The sequence below is a fragment of the Megascapheus bottae genome, chromosome 23 (assembly GCF_031878675.1).
Source record: "Megascapheus bottae isolate mThoBot1 chromosome 23, mThoBot2.hap1, whole genome shotgun sequence".
Taxonomy (NCBI): domain Eukaryota; kingdom Metazoa; phylum Chordata; class Mammalia; order Rodentia; family Geomyidae; genus Megascapheus; species Megascapheus bottae.
Genome location: NC_143531.1, coordinates 15206459 through 15226295, shown reverse-complemented (window position 1 = coordinate 15226295; position 19837 = coordinate 15206459). Strand labels below are relative to the sequence as shown.

General features: G+C 44.8%; 1 protein-coding gene across 1 annotated transcript in view; it reads right to left on the bottom strand.

The window, feature by feature from the left end:
• Positions 1-15145, bottom strand: part of Tspan5 (tetraspanin 5) — a 125972-nt gene extending 110827 nt beyond the window's left edge. Inside the window, exon 1 of the mRNA XM_090356783.1 lies at positions 14715-15145. Coding sequence (XP_090212909.1) covers positions 14715-14795 — 81 coding nt within the window. The 5' untranslated portion in view covers positions 14796-15145. The remainder of the gene's footprint in view (positions 1-14714) is intronic.
• Positions 15146-19837: the final 4692 nt, after the last annotated feature.

Below are 19837 nucleotides of genomic sequence, written 5' to 3'. Positions count from 1 at the left end.
ATATGACAGCTTATGTCTTCTGCATCATGTAACAATCCTGGGGCAAAGGGGCACGAAACAAACTCTCAGCCCATCCCATTTATGTCCCAGAGAGAGGCTGGTCAGTCACTCATTCACTAAGATGGGCGGCCCAGTCAGTCAATGATCCAGGTGGTTAAGGCCAAAATTCTGACTCCTGTGACCTCCTGAAGAACATAAAAGGGAAGAGCCAGCTATCTGCATCACTGACTCTTTACAGCCTGAAAATGAGGCTGGATTAGAATTGACACCACAGGCAGTGTTTATGATACACACACACACACACACACACACACACACACACACACACACAAAACCAGAAGAGATATAGTTACAGCCATGTGGAACATTCCAGAATGCTTCTTTTTCCCCTCCTCCCACCCTGTACCCTCCCCAATACCTGCCAACTCAGGTATTAGACCTATAACATAAAAACTGATCACCTGAAACTCCTAAAATACTAATGTGGGACGGTACACTTGTGGCTTTGCAAAGAAAATGAAGAATGACTCTAGGTAAAGAAAAGGGGGGAAAATTAACAAGCAACAATAGCTGGGAGTTCATGGTCTGGTCTCTATGATAAGAATTATATGCCATTCGCAGACAATGAAAAGAACATTGTGAACACTGGCTACTCTTTTTCTCCTTTAGTTATTTTGAGAATGCAGTTATGTAGGCAGAACATTACAGAGAATGAAAAAAAAACACATGTAACAAAGTGAGATTATCTTAATGGTGCTGAAAGGAAGGCAGGAAAAACAACCATAAGCTAGAATACGTGTAGGGGATTCCAGCCAATTTATAAGTTTTTACTTCGTTATCCTCAGACTCTTGAGATGGATCCTTGGTCTTAATATTAATTAGGACAGGAATGTAGCTTGCTTATAAAGTCCTTACTTAGCATGTGGGAGGCCCTGAGTTCAATCACCCGTACCCAAAACATTACTAAGCACGCACTTCATGTATAAGGAAAAGACTTAAGTAGAGAGTATAGAAACAACTTACCTAATGCCATAAGCCTGGAAATAGGGCTGAGTAAAAACCCAGATATGCTTAAAGCCCAAATTCAGTAACAGACACCTTTGTCTGCCAATCACCAGAGTTCTAGTAAAGGACATAAATGTCACTCTCTAATATTGGGCCAGATAAAGAATTATCCAGGACCAGGGGCATTACTAGAGCAGTAGAGCACTTGCCTGGCAATGTGAGAATCTGAGTTCAGTCCTCAGTACTGATACTCCCATTAAAAAAACAACTTTCCTGAGAGGGGATTGCCCATCATTGAAAGTACTGAGCCTCACCGACTGTATCACAGCTCAAAACAGAACTATTTGGGGACAAGAACTACATCATAAGCAAATACAACCACCTACTTGGAAGAATGAAGTTTGAAGGCTGCTTCAGGGGAAATATTAACACTGGGGGAAATTTTTGTTGGAAGCAAAACATTATACTTTGGAAAATGCTTAAGTCAAGTGTTCCACTTTTATTCGGACTACTTAATTGAGTACAAAGCATTAAAATAGCTGGCCTGAATATTTATTAGAGCACCAGCTGTTCCCTCCAGATTTTTTAGAAATTCAAGTCTTAGTGCCAACTACAATTTAGGGAGAAAAAAAAAAACATTTTTTTTCACAAGTAAAAGAGTCCTATGTCTTGTAATACATACCCAAATAGTAACTAGTAGCTGGAAGAGATGTAGAATATCACTGTCTCCTCATTGAGGAGAGCCAAATGTTTTGCCATCCATTTCCAAATCTATTTTTGTGACTGAGCTTTGTGATTATATACTTAAAAATTAAACCTTGCCATTTGTAATTAACCATATTTTATATACATATGGATAAAATCACAAGGCTAACCACAAGGTTTGCACTTCATTATGCTTTGGGTTGTTTGTTTGTGCTTTGTTTCTTTCTAGGAGGCATGCTTAATCTCAATAAACTGTCAGAAAAAAATATAATATAGATTTTTATTCAGATATTTCTTCTTTCAACAGACTTGTATTTCTATTTATTTTCTATTTCTGTTTTTATTTCTATTTCAGCCTTAATATTAAAAAAAATATAGTTTTTAGAGAAATGGGAAAAGGAAGGAAAGAGGGAGGGAGGAAACAAAGGAGGGAGGGGGAAGGAAAAGAGAGAAGGAAGAAGGAAGGGGGAAGGGAGGAAGAGAGAAAGAAAAGGAGGGAAGGCGGGGAAAAGGAGGAATTGAGGAAGAGGGAGGAAAAGAAAAGAGGAAGGGAGGAAGCGAGGAAGGGAGGGATGCAGAAAAGGAGAAAAGGGGAAGTATTAAGAAGAAAACAATGAGAAAACTCGTGCATAACCTCAACAGTGTACACAACTTTCTTTTTAAAGAAGACTAGCCGATACCATGACTGTCTTCTGTGTTTGCCTTGCTGTCACCTTTCTTTGTACAGTGCTGCAAATCTGGGTCGGGAGGGGGTGAGGAGGAACAACCCTTGGCCTGGCATTGCAGATTGTGTGAACTCTTAAGAGGCCACCCCATAACAAGCCACGCCCGTCTGTGCAGCAAGCCACGCCTCTCCCTGCAGAGCCACAGACTTAGGGAGGTTGATTTTGGAAGAAAAGCATGACAGCTTGCTATGGGTCAATGGAGTCCACAGAGCTGACACATGCAGAACAGTCAGGACAAGAAAGGGGCAGAGGGTCAGAAAGTCCCTTCTTCTTCTTCACTGTGCCTGTCAGCTGAATAACTAGCTCCACCCCTGGCTCAGGATGATGGCGCCTTAGTAGAATGCAGCACAACAAGTTCTCATTAGAGATTTTTCTCATTCTCTTTGCAGGGTTTTCGAGTTTAAAAATAAACTGGCATTTTTGGATTAAGAAAAATTCCATGAGGGATTAAGTAGGCCACTTTTGTTTGGGGATGGTGGTGGGGGAAAACAAAGCAAAAAAGCAACAGTTGATGTGTTGGTAAAGTCTAGTCTTCCTTTGGTTTTCCGTCTTGCCTTATCCAGCACCCCTCCTGACCTACAATGGGAGAGAGGAGCTGCATCCCCCACCTCTCCTAGTCCCCCCAAACAAGCCACTGCCCCTCAATTTTGGCTGAGCACAACTATGACCTGTAGGTGGGTTTCTATTCAAATACTAATTCCATGACTCTTGTCCTAGATAGAGCTACTGAGTCAGCTTCCCAGCAGAAAGACTAGTTTTCCAGTTTGCTGATGTATCTCACAGACGTAACTACAGAAACCACCACCAGTGGGCAAAAAGTTGGACCACGTTGGATGAAAGCTGAGAGACAAAAGCCTCCAGAAATGGTAACTTTTTCTAAACATACCTTAGCCATCAAGATTTTTTTAAAAAAGAAAGAAAAAAGCACTAAAGACTAGAATGGCCTTTGTTTTTCTCCTTTTCATTCAAGCAAGATCCTTTTGCTACGGCTTGGAAATGTTTCCCCAAAGACTAGGGAGCCCACTTGTGGCACTATTGGAAGGTGGTGGCCTTGAGAGGTCAGGACTCTCCTGGAGGAAGTTAGATCATCGAGACCTTGACCTCTTCTTTCTCTCTTTACTTCTGAGCCACCATGAGGTCAGCAGCTCCCTCTGACACACTTTCCCACCATAATGTACTATGTGCTGCCACAGGCCCCAACAACTATGGAACTGTGACCCAGAATAAACTAGTTACTCAAGGATGTTGTCACTGTGACAATAAGTTGACATGGCATCCAGAAATACCAAAATGAATAGCTAAACTCTTCTACAGAAAAAAAAAAAAAAATGAGTGGCCCAGCCTGGTCTCTATACATATCTCTCTCCAACCCCTGAACTATCTCTCTCCAACCCCTGGCATCTCTCAGAGAAGCCTGAAGTTGCTGGAAATACATTTTGAAAAACCACTGAGCCAGAATAAAACATTTCAGGGGGAGACAAATATAGTACGGAATCTACATTCAAACTGTTCACTGGAAAGTTAAGGCTTCTAATGAACATTTAATCTAGTGAGATGGGCTTCACAGAAGTTTGCTTGAAAATGAGGTGAAGGTTTTAATTCACTAGAAATTCAGCTGCAGTCAACATTGCCTAGCTGCCAGGGAAAGTATGTGCAGTTTAGCCTGGGCTAATACAAATACTTGCATTGAAGGATCTACTTTTCACAAGAAGGTTGCATGTGCATAATCTCTGAATCATACGTACAATTGGTGGATAATGACTCTTCGGAAAATTATTTTCTCCATTTTTCAGATGATGAACTAAAAATTGCAACCTAATCTGTGAGACTTACTCAGAGTCAAATCTCAGTGGATGCAGAGGCTCCAGCCTCTAGACTTAGATCTACCTGAGTGATAGATTCCATTCCAGTTACTATATAACAGAGGTGTAGCCAAAGGAGAGGAGCGACAGGCCACCGTGACCAGGACAAGATAAAACCTGGTACAGGAAACACATGGATGAGCCAAGAGCTTTTCAAGATGGAAGACAGAAGGTACTGAAATGGTAAAATGGCTATCTTTAAAGTTATGAAGGCCAATGGGAAAGCAGACAGCTGTGTATGTAACAGGGATTGAATACAGAGCCTAGGCACTGCCCCTTAGCTTTTTTCCATTCAAGGCTGGCACTCCAGCACTTGAACCACAGCTCCACCTCTAGCTTTTTGTTGGTTAGTTGAAAGTAAGAGTCTCACAGACTTTCCTACCTGGACTGGCTTTGAATCTTATGATCCTCTTATCTCAGCCTCCTAAGTAGCTAGGATTACAAGTGTGAGCCACCAGTGACCTTTGAGAGGTCATTCTTTGTTTGGGACTAAGCAAGACAGGCCTCTGTGTGAAGCTACAGCAGAGTGCCAGAGTGGGAATGGAGTGTAGGTTGTGACAGGATATTGGAGCAATAGCAGGTAATGGAGCAGACACACAAGGAAGGGCAGAGGCAATAACTGAAGCCTGCTTATATATAATCAAGTAAGAACATTATGAATAATGAGAGAGAGAAATCTGTCAAAGGTAGCAACTATAAACACAGATTAGACTCTGTGATATCAGATATCAGGAATTGGAGGTATCTCTACAAACTCGTGTATTTGTGTGTGTGTGTGCGTGTGTGTGTTTTAATATATACACACAGAAAAAAATTAAATATGTGTATACATTCCACAGTCCTGTCTATGAGGAGAACCCAAAAGTAGTTACACCCTAACAGCAATGGGTACACCAATCAGTCAAATTTAGCTCCTAACCACCATTATCCCTTCAAAGGAACCAACACTCTTTGGAGCAATGACTGATCACAAAAGATGACAGAGTGAAGTTCCAAAAGGTGATCAAAACATCCTATCAGAAAGCAAAGAATTACCAAAGACACATGGGAGTTAAAAAAAAAAGGTGAGAATTAGCATGAAAGGACTGCCCATGGCCAAATATCAAAGTGAGAAATGAGAGTAAAGATGAAATCACACAAGGGAGAAAAAAAAAAGATGGCCATAAGTGCTTATTGATATGTTAATTAACTTGATTAATTGAAAATTCTGGTGAGAAATGGGCTATTCACATCGTTTCAATGGAGCAAAAGTAACGATAGGGTAGAGATGCTTGGCAGGCAACACCTTAATCAAGTGACCATTGTCAGCAAAGAGGACAGACTTCAGTAGTAACTGACAGGATGTAAGAATACAGCATCTGTGTGCATGGGTCCTGCCAAAGATGCAGAGCTGAATCCAAGCCTGAGGAAATGGCAGGCAAACCCAAACTGAAGGGTATTCTTTACAACTAGTTGACTGTATTCAGAAGGGTCAAGATGATGACAGAGAAGGAATGAAAAAAAAAGATGACACGATGCCTAATTCTCACCTGGACTGTCCCTCTGCTTTAAAAGACATCAATGGCCCAACTGAGCAACTAAATGAGATCAAAGCACTCGGCAGGGTAGTCAATGTATCCGTGTAATTTCCTGGCTTCCCTAATACACTGTGGTCATTGAGGAAAATACCATAGTTATCCATGTGTCAGCCACTGTGCTCACAGGTTGCCCTCAAAAATCTGGGGATTAGGGGCTGGGAGTTTGGCCTAGTGGTAGAGTGCTTGCCTAGCATGCACGAAAACCCGGGTTCGATTCCTCGGCACCAAATACATAGAAAAAAAAAGGCCAGAAGTGGTGCTGAGGCTCAAGTGGTAGAACTCTAGCCTTGAGAAGGTCCAAGGACAGTGCTCAGGCCCTGAGCTCAAGCCCAGGACTGGCAAAAAAAAAAAAAAAAAAAATCTGGGGATTAAAAACAAATTCCCTGGATCACTTGTGATTTTCCTACAGGTTTGGGGGTCTGTGTCCAAAGGTAAAATACAACAAAATTTATGAGGATAGAAGTTTCTGAGAGACAGATTATTCCAAGTAGTCAAAACCCAGGTTCATCCTTAGAAGGCTGGCAAAATATTATAAAGAAAAATGTTTTTCTGGTGAGGAAGTCTTAAGTATAAATTCCTGTATACTTGACAATGATTCTCTAACTCACTCATCCATCATACACTTATTAAATATCTACTGTATTTCAGACATGACACACTGTGTTTATGAAAATGACTAAAGGAAAATAACCACATGGAAGGATTACAATCCAATAAAGATGATGACTTAGAAGTCTGAAGACAGGAAATTTTGAGACAATTGGTGTATGTAGATACATGTACACACATGTGACTCATGAACACCATTCTTAACCTTTCAGTTTTTATTTATACATGTTCAATGGACTATATAATCATTTATTATTGCATCCTATTTTTAAGAACAGGAACATTTCATCCTAACTTTTTTGCACGTGTGGGTGGTGTTAATTGTGGCATATGCAGAAACTTTATCACTTTTCAATTATGAACAGATGTAAATGACTTACTTGATGTTTTCTTTTGGAATAACAAGCATCTTCTAAAATGTTTCCAACTGAGAAGCTAAGCTATAGTTATAGAAAAGAATTGTACTCTAAACATGAACCCTAACAAGTCCTTCACCACCACCACCAAAAGTGACTCCACTCCACTACTCTATGTTCTGGATACCTCACCCATCACAAAGCTAGCATAAATAAGCCTGTGAGATGATTTGAGATGCTGGAGAGGAGAGAAGAGAGGGAAGGAGGGAAGGAGGAACGGGGTGGGGGGAGGGGAGAATATGAGTAAAAGACTAGGTTTATTGTCCTGGCCATGGTAGCACATATCTATAATCCCAGATATTTAGGAGGCTGAGCCTAGGAGTTTAAGACTAACATGAAAAATAAGTGAGACTCTCATTAAAAATAAGGAGGAGGGGAAAGAAAAGGAGAAGGAGGGGGAAGGAGGAGAAGGGGGGAGATGAAGAGAAAGGAAGAAAAGGAGGAGGAAGGAAGGAAGGAAGGAAGGAAGGAAGGAAGGAAGGAAGGAAGGAGAGAGGGAGGGAGGGAGGGAGGGAGGGAGGGAAGGAGAACAAGAAGGAGGAAGAGAAGGATGAGGAGGAAGCTAGGAGGAAGACAAGGAGGAAAAAAGGAGGGGAAGGAGGAAGACTAGGAGAAAAAAAGAAGGAAGAGGAGCTGCATGGCCACATTTTGCCAGCGACTAATTAGAGTGGACATTAAGACAGTAATCCAGTGAAATGAGCTTGCCATGGTAATTTTTTCCTTTTCTTTTGGCAGTCCTAGGGTTTGAACTCAGGGCCTGAGTGCTGTCCTTGGGCTTTCTCAAGGCTACAGCTCTACCACTTGAGCCATAGCACCACTCTTGGCTTTTATTTTTTTTTAATATGGTACCAAGGAATCAAACCTGGGTCTTCATGCTTGCTAGGCAAGCACTCTACCACTAGGTCACACTCCTGGCCCCTCACCATGGAAATTTTTTTTTTTTTTTTTTTGCCAGTCCTGGGCTTAAGCTCAGGGCCTGAGCACTGTCCTTGGATTTTTCCTCAAGGCAAGAGCTCTACCACTTGAGACACAGCACCACTTCCGGCTTTTTCTAAGGAATCAAACCCGGATCTTTGTGCATGCTAGGCAAGCACACTACCTCTAGGCCAAACTCCTGGCCCCTCACCATGGAAATTTTATGGTGGCAAAATATTATTTGGTTTTCCAACTTTTCCCTCAGGTTTCATTTCAACCTTTTGAGTGTTTTATCAAGCCACAATACAACAGCACTGTGCCAGAGTGAGCAAATTAGGGCTCCAGTTATTACTCCCTGCCCCAACCCAAGGTCTGTCCACTTTCCCTACACCTTTCCCACTGAAACCTCCACAGCCATATTTAGCTTTCTTCCTACCAGCGCCCTGCAATTCAAAAGGCAATTTAAATTCCCATATGGTTGCCATTGAAGCTAACAGATGTCTAGCAAATTAAAACAAAAATTATGACTTATAAACTGCTGATGTATCATCATCCCAGAACATCTTGCGATTTATAGTGAATCATAAGATAAGGCTTCCTACTTGTCTTTCCCCAAGAGTCCCTCAACCTCCCTCCTTTAGGAATTTAAGCCCTGTGGAAGCAAATGAGATGCAGCGCTCTACCTTCCACAGTGGCTAAACCTTCCTTTGTAACAGAGCAGAATATTCAAAAGCTCAGTGACAGAGAACTGCAGCCTCAGGTATACAGGAAAAAGAAGAGAAACAGACTTGGTTCTCAGAAGTCACCCCAGGCGCCAACGATCTAGAAGGGGTTTTTCTACTAAGTAACAACAAAATCTGTCGATTCCATGTGCCTTGTCTTCTTGGCAGATTCCAAAGCATGTGCATCAACTGGCAAGACACAAGTGCGGGCCTAAACCATTCTAAAAGTTCTATAGCCTACAGTGGCATGCCTGTGGTATTTGTCAACAATCATGATATATCCACAATCCGCATCATGGGTGATGGTTCCTTATTTTACCAAATCCTTGGAGCAATAACAATTGCTTATATTATCTTTTCCTTCATGAACAAGAAATGAAGGCTCAGTAACACAGACTGTCCCAAAGGAGGCTGCAACCTACAAGGATCTCAGTATGGTCTCGACCCTTCCCAGTTTCCCCATGAGAGGGAGGGAGTTCTGGAGTACTTTTCCAGGGAAAAGATACCAAGTGACACTGTGGTGGCACCACATAGCATGGCTGGCTACAAGCAGCTTCTTCCAGAGTCAGAGGCAGCAGGAAGCCATGTGTACACACTCAGCTCCTGGACTGACTCCTCAGAGGCATCAACAACCACAGCACCATCTGGGTCCAAGTGAGAATCACCCAGAAAAGGAGTCATGTCCCAGAACTGAGAGCTTTAATAATCAATTGTTGTTTAAATTGATTAAGCATAACAGTAGCAAAAAAAAGAAATTAATTAATTTACAGCCAAGTGCTAATGGTACACAGGAAGGTGGGATCTGAGGATCACAGTTCGAAGCCAGCCCAGACAGGAAAGCCCATGAGACCCTTAACTCCAGTTAATCACAGAAAAGCTGGAAGTGACACTGTAGCTCAAGTTGCAGAGTGCTAGCCTTGAGTAAAAGGAGCTCAGGGACAGTGCCAAGACCCAGAGTTTAAGCCCAGGACCAGCAAAGACACTATACTGGAAATTAACTTTACAACTGGGGGGCGGGAGGGTGAACACAAACAAGGCAGGGAGAAACAGTGTTCAACAAGAATTGTCTTCATTTCCTTATTATATAACTGTAACTTCTCTGTACATCACTTTACAATAAAAAAAAATATATCTAGAATATTGAGACGGAGGCCCTGAATTCAAATTAATTTCCTTGCCTGGTAACAGTGTTGAAAAGCAAATGTACACAATACCTTACTCATGTAACTGTAACCCCTGCTCATCGCATTTTCAATAAAAATTTAAAAAATAGGGGCCGGGAGTTTGGCCTAGTGGTTAAAGTGCTTGCCTAGCATGCATGAAGACCCGGGTTCGATTCCTCGGTACCACATACATAGATAAAAGCCAGAAGTGGTGCTGAGGCTCAAGTGGTAGAGCTCTAGCCTTGAGAAAGTCCAAGGACAGTGCTCAGGCCCTGAGCTCAAGCCCAGGACTGGCAAAAAAAAAAAAAAAATTTAAAAAATAAATAAAAATCATTATCAGAACCAAGAAGCAAAGCAAACTATTAGTGGGGGGGGATGGGCTGCGGGAATTGAACACCCACAAGAACTGACTTTAAAAGAAAACCTCATTCTCTCTCTTCCACCGCAAGGAAGTCTCAAGTCTTCTGAGAAAAGTCATTGTATGATGACACCCTTAATAAAATCAGTTTCTCTCAGTCGTTCCAACATGTTACAAAGACATCAAGGCTTTCCCCATCATCCTGTGATCACTAATGAGAAAGGAATCTGGACAAGATGTTGACTTGGTTACTCAGAATATCATTACGACTGTTACATAAAAGGATTCGGATTTTACACATGAAACTGTAATTCTAATAATAAAAATATACTTAATGACTCAGAGGACTACATTTGAGATTCACAGCAAAGAAGGGGAAGCATGCATGCCATGCCAACAACTGAACAAGCCACAAGAAAGGAGTGAAAGGCATTTTTTTAAAATAAAAGGATCTTTGAGGAAGACATGAAAGTAATAAAACTGATGACCAGCCAAGTCTCAGAGCGGATCAAGTCTGTAGCTCAACCAGTGGCCCAGTGCACGCTACTGTCTTTATACATTTGTGCCTGTCTCTTACTGTTTTATCTTGTTGTTGTTGTTGTTGCTTAGGTTTTGTTCTGTGGGGCATTTTTCTTGGTGCCAGTACTGGGACCTCAATACAGGGCCTCAGCCTTGCTTAGCTTTTTCACTCCAAGCTGGTGGTGTTCAACCACTTGAGGTACAGCTCCACTTCTTTTTGGTGGTAAATTAAAGTTAAGAGTCTCATAGAGTTTCCTGTCAGGGAAAATCAGCCTCCTGAGTAGCAAGGATTACAAGTATGAGCCACAAGTGGCCAGATCTTATAGTATTCTCACACAGAAAAATAACCCAAAAGACCTGTTCCTTGTCAGAACCAGAAAGAATATTGCAATTCAACCACCTCCTTTCTTCAACAGATGAGAAACTGAGATCCAGAACAGTTATTTAACTAATAATCAAACTACAGATTAGCAGAGACTCAGTCTGCCAGTGCAGTGCCATTGCACATTCAGTTTTCTCCTACCAGAACTACTCCTTCAAGTGTCTTCAATGCATTTCCAATTTAGCCAGTTACTAGCCCTAGTTCTTCAACCACTAACATCTTAGTCTGAATTGTTCCATCAAATAGAACTCAAGGAACCTCCTAGAGAGGTTGGTCCTGATGAGCTGGGAAATTTAAAACTGGATCATTAGTTCCCAGAGAACAGAAGAAGATGTCATAAGGTAAGTATGAGAGGAAAGCTTTGAGGGAGTAGGTTCTGAGTGGGTGAGAGAAGAACCCTCAAAAATGACCACCTACTTAGTCTGGCATTGATGACTCATGCCTAAAATCCTAGCTAATCGGAAGGCTGAGATCTGAGGATCACAGTTTGAAGCCAGTCCAGGCAAGAAAGCTACATTACTCTTATCTCTAATTAATCCCAAAAAGCCAGAAAACAAGGTGTGGCTCCACTGGTAGAGCACTACCCAAGAGAGAGAGCGGGGAGGGAGGGGAGAAAGAAAGAAGGAAGGAAGGAAGGAAGGAAGGAAGGAAGGAAGGAAGGAAGGAAGGAAGGAGAGAAAGGAAGGAAGGAGAGAAAGAAAGAAAGAAAGAAAGAAAGAAAGAAAGAAAGAAAGAAAGAAAGAGAGAAAGAAAGAGAGAGAGAGAAAAGAGAAGCTCAAGATCAGCTCTCAGGCACTGATTTCAAGCCCCAGCATTGGCACAAACAAAAACAAAACAACAACAAAAACCCTACATACTGGGCCAGGAGTTTGGCCTAGTGGTTGAGTGCTTGCCTAGCATGCACAAAGACCCAGGTTCGATTTCTCGGTACCACATCATAGAATAAAGCCAGAAGTGGTGCTGAGGCTCAAGTGGTAGAGCTCTAGCCTTGAGAAAGTCCAAGGACAAGGCTCAGACACTGAGCTCAAGCCCAGGATTGGAAAAAAGAAAACAAAAAACAAAAAACAAACAAACAAACAAAAAAAACCTACATACTTGGCAATTCTGCTTAGTTCTACAGCCTCAGTGGTATATAGGCTTTCCACAAAATTACCTCCTACCTACAGGAAGATCTTCTAAATCAGAAAAGATATGGCCATATTCTGGAACCCTCCATGCAAAGAACCTACATGACCTCCAAGCTCTCTCCACAATTTCAGAGATTTTGCTGCAACATAATCCTGAGACAAGCCTAAATTTGCCTCTGCACTCTACACAATAAAACCAAACTGTCAAGGGGAGAGGGGGAGAAGGCCCAAATCTTTTATTTTCTTTTCACTCCCTGCTAGGAAACTGCCAGAGAAAGCCCCTGGGTGCTGTTTGTTGCCTGGTAGCTGAAATAGGCAACTTTTGGAAGTATTCAGGCAGAACCAAGAGGCCTGGACTCAATGCCCCAGCAGCCCAATTCCACAGCCCTTGCCTTCCCAAGTCACCAGGTTTCAAGTTCCAAGAAAATCAGAATGCCTCACTCAGAAATGGGGCAGCCCACTACTTTTAAACATTTCCAGAGAGGCTGAGGGAGAGAAGCAAAGAAAGAAAATAACTTCTTCTTGTATTGGTGGCAGGCTTTAAATGGCAGGGAAGGGAAAAGAGGGTACTCCTGAGAACCATGAACACCCACCCACAAAAACTGTCTGTGAGTGATTGCCTTGATACCTATTCCCATATCCACCTCATTAAAATTTTTATGCCAGTTTTGGGACTTTAATTCCAGGCTTACACCTTGTCCCTGAGCTTTTCTGCTCAGGGGTTGGCCCCTAACACTTGAGCCACAGTTCCACACACTCTAGCTTTTTGCTGGTTAATTGGGGATAAGAGTCTCATGTACTTTTTCTTCCCTGGCTGTCTTTGAACCATGAACCTCTCAGATCTCAGCTTCCTCTGAAGCAAGCATCATGAGCATGAGCCACCAGCACCCAGTTCCTCTCATTATCTCAGCATGAGATAAAGTCTCTTTCCTTCCACCAAACATGCATGGCCCATCCAGTATACTCCTGTAGGAAGTAGAAAATAACCTGGTATGTGCAGGTAGAAAAAGAATGTATTATACAGTATGGGCAACTATTGCCACCCTATGTATATATGTATAGCAAGCAGCCCAAAATAAAGGAGATCTGAATCAATACATCCAGATTTCAGACTGCCCTGGATTATTTATGATTGATCCTGCAGTTGGATCACTGTTTACCTTGCACTGAAAAATAACTTACAAACCACCACCAGCAACCACAGCCACCATCTTTACTTTCCAAGGGGGTTGGGGAGGCAGTGAGGAAAGAGGGTGGACTGAGATAAGAAGAGAAGAAAAGGGAAATATATATATATGTATATGTATATATATATATATATATCTCAAGGTACCCAGCCAGTATTTTTTTTCTCCTGTCCTAGACAAGTCTTTGTCTGGTGGCTGCTGAACACGTTTGCGAGATGCCTTAAAAGAATCAAAACAAAGCAGAAGAGTCAGATCCCCCAGCTTAATTACAATAGGCGCCCAGCACAGACTGGAGTGCCAAGCCAAGCATGATTTGGGGTTCGAACATCTGTTCTCTTCGCCTCCACCGCCCCCCCACACCCGCATACACACAACACCCCAGTAAAAACATGTCTCACGCACCTTCTTGGCATTTATTTCTCCCAGGGTTTCCCCCAGATGGGTCCCCTCTGTGTCACTTCCCCATAAAAGAAGGACAAGAGAGAGAGCGAGCACGTTGGAACATCTGTGCAGGGTGGAGGGGAAGGGGGGGGTTGGCTTAGTACCCCGACGATGACATGTGTGGGGGGGGAGAAAGGGGAGAGAAATAAAGCCCTCCACGACACACGCCCACTTGGCCAGTGCATGATGCAAAAAAAAGAAAAAGAAAATAAAAGAAGGAGGAGGAGGAGGAGGAGAAGGAGCGCTTGGCAGCGGAACGGAAAGCGCGTGCAGGAAGCGTTCTTTACGTGCCCATTACAGAACCCTACACCCGGCATCTGCATCCTACACAAAGCCGGGGATGGTGCAAGCGAGCTCCACGCCGAGCATGGCACAGACTAGCCGCCGCGGCCACCCGGAGCCCGGCCCTCGTCCAATCAGATCCCGGGCAGAAGGTAGACCTCGGGTCGGCTCTGCCCGCTCAGCCTGCCCAACATCCATATTCCACCACCACCGCCGCCACCGCCGCCGCCACCGCCGCCGCCGCCGCCGCGTCCTCAACCCCAGCGACTCGGATGGGGCTGCCCGGCGCCTCCAAACTGCCGAGCGCCCCCCCTTTTTTTCTTCTGAGATCTTGCCTCCCGGCTTTACTCGCCCTCTACGAAGCCACCCCCAATTCCTGGGTCCCCACCTCCACCACCTCCTCCCGAGCGCACCCACGTTCCGCCTGGGTTTCTTTTCTTCCCACCCACCCCCCCTCCTTCTCTCATTCCTAGAAAGGATTCAGTATTTCTCGCCCCAAGTGCAGAAGGCAAATAAATGCCTCGCCTCCCCACCCCGCACCCCGACTCCCAGCGCACCTCCATAGTGCGGGGATCCCACCCCCCCCCGCCACTTCCCCGAGGTGGGGAGCGCGCGAGGGGCTGCGGAAAGTAAAAGCGGGCGAGCCGCGGGGGGAACCTGGCGTCCGGAGGCTCGAGCCCCGGAGGCTGACACACGGCCCGGAGTGTGCTCCCACTTACCCAGAATATGACATTGAAGCCAAAGATGAAGTATTTGATGCAACAACTGACTTCAGGACCCTTGTAGTGCTTCCCGGACATCCTCCGGGTTCATGAAGACGCGCTGGCTCCGGACGCCCGACTAAGGAAGCTCCCCGGGGCTCCGCCGCTCCCAGCCGCACGGAGAGGGTTTGGGGGGTTTTTTTTGAAAAAGCGGAGAGAGGTGGAAGTCGGGGGAGGGAAATCCGGAGCCCGGCGCGAGCGGCCCGGGCTCAGCGCGCGGGGACGGAGCGGGGACCGAGCGGTGGAGAGCGGCTCCCGCACCCCCAGCCCCTCCGCGCGCCCAGGCCGCCGGAGCGCGGTGGACACCCGCCCGAGCCTCGCCGGAGCCCGCGGCCGTGAGCCAGACGGTGGGTCCAGGGCGATCGGGGCTGGAGCTCCCGGCGAGCACCGCCGCTCGGATGCGCGAGGAGACGCGGCCCGCCGCCCGCGCGCCTGCAGCCCTCGCTCCGCCCGCCGCTCGCTCCGCCCGCGGCTCCGCCCGCCGCCCGGCCTCCGCCAGGGCGCGCGCGCGCACGGGCTCGGGCGCTCCCGGGTGGCGGTGGCACCACGTCGCCGCCCTCGGGTTCTTCCTCCCCGCCTTGTCCCCCCCTCCTCCTCGCCAGCCCTGACCCCTGGGCGCTGGAGCGGGGTACGGGAGGTGGGAGGTGGCAGACCCCCGCAGCGCGCCCTTGCGACGGTAGAGCCCTGCACGGAGTCAAGCTGCAAACCGTCGCCCTGTCACCCGCAGTTTTGGAGGGACGCGGGAGAGAGAGGGGCGGGGTGCGCCGTCCTCCAACTTCCGAGCCTAACCGCAGCCCCTTTCTCCACCACCCGGGATGCGGCCGGAGACAACGGTGCCCCCATGATGAGCAGGACAGGAAAATAGTCGTGGACTTCCAGGAGAGGCAGACAAGAGGCGATGGCATTACAAAAGAAGGTCCCCAGAACCCCTCCCCGCCTGCCACTGAAACGAGCTCCCTTCCCCAAGATGGGCACAGGGCGACAGACAATGGCTCGGAAGAATCTGGACTCTGGACTAGTCTGTTTCAACCACACAACCCACACCCCCATCCCGGGTCCCCCGGCCCCCTCGCCCGCCAGTAGTGCGGGTGATGCTGGACTACTTTCCAACAGTCCAGAAGGGGGTTGCAGGGCACAGGGGGGGCGGTAGCGGTGAAGGTTCCGCCGTCCCCTGGGAAATCCGATTGGGCTGGGTGAGCACCAATCAGTAAGCACCTGACCTCTGGGGAAGGGCTGGACGCAGAACCCTACCCGAGCAGATGTGCCCAGCTGTTGCATGCCCGCTTTCCTGGGGCAGTTTTCTCAGGTGCCAGCAAAGCAGGTACCAGTGTTCCTTTAGAATCCTTTAGAAATATGTAGCAGCTTCTATAGGGATTTTTTTTTTCAGGCTTCAAAGAGCGGTCAGGAAAGTTTCTACAGACCACCCAGTGAGACCTCCCATTGGCCCAGAAATCTGCATGTTTGATAAGCGTGGCGGGTGGCACTTCAGTGGGTTTGAGTTTGAAAGTCTCTAGCTGGCAGTTCTCAGCTAGCTAACTCACACTCACCTAGCTCAGACACGGAATGGCTGGTTGACAGCCCACGGTCAAGCTTTAGTAAAGCCAGGAGGTATTGTTTTACAAAAAACCCCATTTCCTAATGGACCTGGCTTCCAAAGGGATTGAAATGTGTTGATGTCACAGACTTGAGCCAGGGTACCCACAAAGGTAGGGGATTCTATTTACCCTCAACCCCAGCGCTAGGAACTGGTTAACCGTGGGCTCAGCTCTTTGGATGAAATAATTTTATCTCTCTTCTTCAAAAGTGCCCTCCATCCAGCCCAAAGAGGCCACTTTATCATCAAACTGGTAGGCTTGCAAAGTAAGGTCTTGGAGCAGCGGATTTCCCTATTAACAGAACCCTGACAAGCTTTACCTAAGCCTCTTGGTGCTCTATTATAATTCTTTCTATATATAAATAGAAATGCTGCTGCAGGAATACTGGATATTTCAGAGGAAATGTCTCTCTTAAGCTGATGTGACAAGTTTCCACCCCCCCAAAGAAAACCAAAAGAGCTAGAAATTCAATCCAGTTGATGACCTAGATGATCCCTAAATGGTTGAACCTTTGAAATAAAAATGGAGAGAGACATATAGCTCACACCCTCCTGTTTCCCCTCAGACACTGTTTCCCAATTCCCTGTACCACAGAGGTACATCTGCTTCAACTGATGAATCTTCATTGGCACAGCATTTGTACCCAAAGTCCTTAGATTAGGATTCATTCCAGATAGTGCACATCCTCTGGAGTTTGACAAATGTATAATGACACATGTCATCACCATCATGTCATATAGCATATTTTCAGTGCCCTAAAAGTCCTCTGTGTTATGCCCATTCACTCCTTCCTCCCCCCCTTCCTTTTTCCTCTCCCCATAGGTTTGACTTTCCAACATGTCATCCACAAGTATACAGTATGTCAACTTCCTCTCCATTTCATCAGGAACACAAAACTGATTTTGGAAGGAAGGAAGGAAGGAAGGAAGGAAGGAAGGAAGGAAGGAAGGAAGGAAGGAAGGAAGGAAAGAAAGTGCCAGGCACCAGTGGCTCACACCTGTAATCGTACCTGCTCAGGAGGCTGAGATCTGAGATTGCAGAACAAAAGTTCATGAGACTCTTATCTCCAATTAACCACCAGAAAATCGAAAGTGGCACTGTGGCTCAAGTGGTAGAGCTATAGTCTTGAGCTGAGGAGCTTAGGTTAAGTACCCAGACCCAGAATTCAAGCCCCACAACCCACCAAGAAGGAAGGAAGGAAGGAAGGAAGGAAGGAAGGAAGGAAGGAAGGAAGGAAGGAAGGAAGGGAGGGAGGGAGGGAGGGAGGGAGGGAGGGAGGGAGGGAGGGAGGGAGGGAGGGAGGGAGGGAAAGACAGGAAGGAAGAGATAGAGAGAGAGAGAGAGAGAGAGAGAGAGAGAGAGAGAGAGAGAGAGAGAGATCAATAGAGAAGGTAAAGTCCAAATAACTCATTGGTGATTGGGCAAAGGAGGAAAGCTAGTTGAATTCTCAGATCATTTCATATAGCCAAAATAAATCCTGATGATTAGAGTTAAATGCATTTTAATGCAAACCAAGAGAAAGATTATTTATTAAACCTCTAGATAGAAATGTTACTCAACTTATAAAAAGTAGACAGAAATGTATATGAGTGTGTATATTAGTGGACCTATCTTAAAAACTTACATGTTGAAGTTTTTCAAACGTAACCTCACCAGGAAAAGATATTGGCACCTTTCATGAGAAATGAAAATCGGAATAACTGCAATGTAAGAAAGGCTCATCACAACTAAAGTCGAATATAGATTCTCAAGGGTTGTATGTAAATGAAAACCCACATAAGAGGAAGTTGTAACAAATCCATGGGGATCTTTAGCTTTCTAGTAATCAAAGAAACATATGTTCAAATAAAGAAATGGTAAGTGTAGGGAGATGTGGAGGCCTGCTGGGCATCTTCATGAAACAAAATGGTCCCTTTGGAAAGCATTCTAGCTGTATGTAGAGGTCAGAGTTGTCCTATAGTTTGACTCAGCAATCCCACTTCTGGGATTGTAGCCAAAGAAATGCTCCAAAATATAGGAAAAGTTATCTACTGCAAGTTGTATACAATAGCGTTTTTTATATTGATCCCTTAGCCACACATTCAGAATCAAAGAACAGGAACTTTACCCTAATGGACTACAGTCAGATGGTCATGTCATTTGCACCTCTCATTCTTGGTGTCATCCCAGGGTCTGAAACAAAGCCTTTTGATTTCATCATTGTGTTGAGCTTCTCCCCTTACCCTTCATTGACTTGCTCTTTTGGAATCACCTCCAAGATTCCATATCTCTCTCATCATCTTCCACCCTCCTGCTTCCTCTCTTTATCTTCTGTCTCTCCTAAACTTACAGGAGCATCCTTGTAGGGGAGTCTGGTTGATCCCCAAGCTCCTTTCTCTCAGCCTTTTTCAATGGCAAGGTGGTTCCTGACCTCCAGCCTTCAAGGCTGCCAGGCCAACATGGAGGCAGGCAGGGTGTATGAGTCCATCTCTCTGCAGCTAGAACCCCAATCCCCAGGAAGAAATCCCTGCTTTCAGATCATCCAGAAGGAAACTAAGTCCCTGTCTCTCTCTCCCACTCTCTCTCTGCAGACAAAGGAAGAAAACCTAAATTTGGAGACAGAAAAAGAGGCTACAACTTTGACAACCGGGCAGCCACAAATGGTTATTCATTTTGTGCTCTGAAAGACTTCCGGCTGTGCTAGCACTTTCTACTTCTGATTTCTCCAAGATCTCCCTGTTCTGAGATGAGTGGAATCTTCCCATCCCATCGCATTTTGGCTGTAGCTACTTTGAAGTGATTATTTCAAATGCGCTAAGCAAAGGATCTTGAGGAAAATAGAGGTCATCCTACTTCAAAATCTTTCATGAAACATTGTTTTTAGCCATCCATTATACATGATCAAATTATATTTTTGTTGGATTTGATGAATTAAATATTATGCCCTTTGTTCTTTAGTTGGAAAGGAAGTAAATAAAGGGCTGGAGATGGGTTCAGTTGGTAGCCAATGAGCAAAGTGTCAGATACTGAGTTTGCGTCCCAGTCTCACAACAAAAATTAAATAAATAAAAATATCATGTTGAGTGAGACCAAAGGAACAAAAGGTGCATGGTATCCTTAATATGTTGCTATTAGATCCAAACAGTAGAAGAGAAAGGACTCAATATTTGCATACCCAATGCTATGGACATGGTATTGGAAATATAAACAAAACTACATAGACATAAAAACCTATGACTCTACAGACATAATGTTTTATTTCATAAATTAATATGTATCTATGGTATACAAACCCTTAGCCTAATTTTGATTATGTTCTAAAAACTAAGTGCCAGTGGTTGTATATAGAGATTCCCTTTTTGAACATTTGTTTGTTAAACATGTCATTTGAAATATGATGTAAAAATCAATGTTAATAAATTCTTTAATAAAAAATAAATAACTTAAAAATAGAAGAAAGAAAAAGAAATTAAATGGCTTCTTGCTCTAAAATGTGACCCTCTTGCC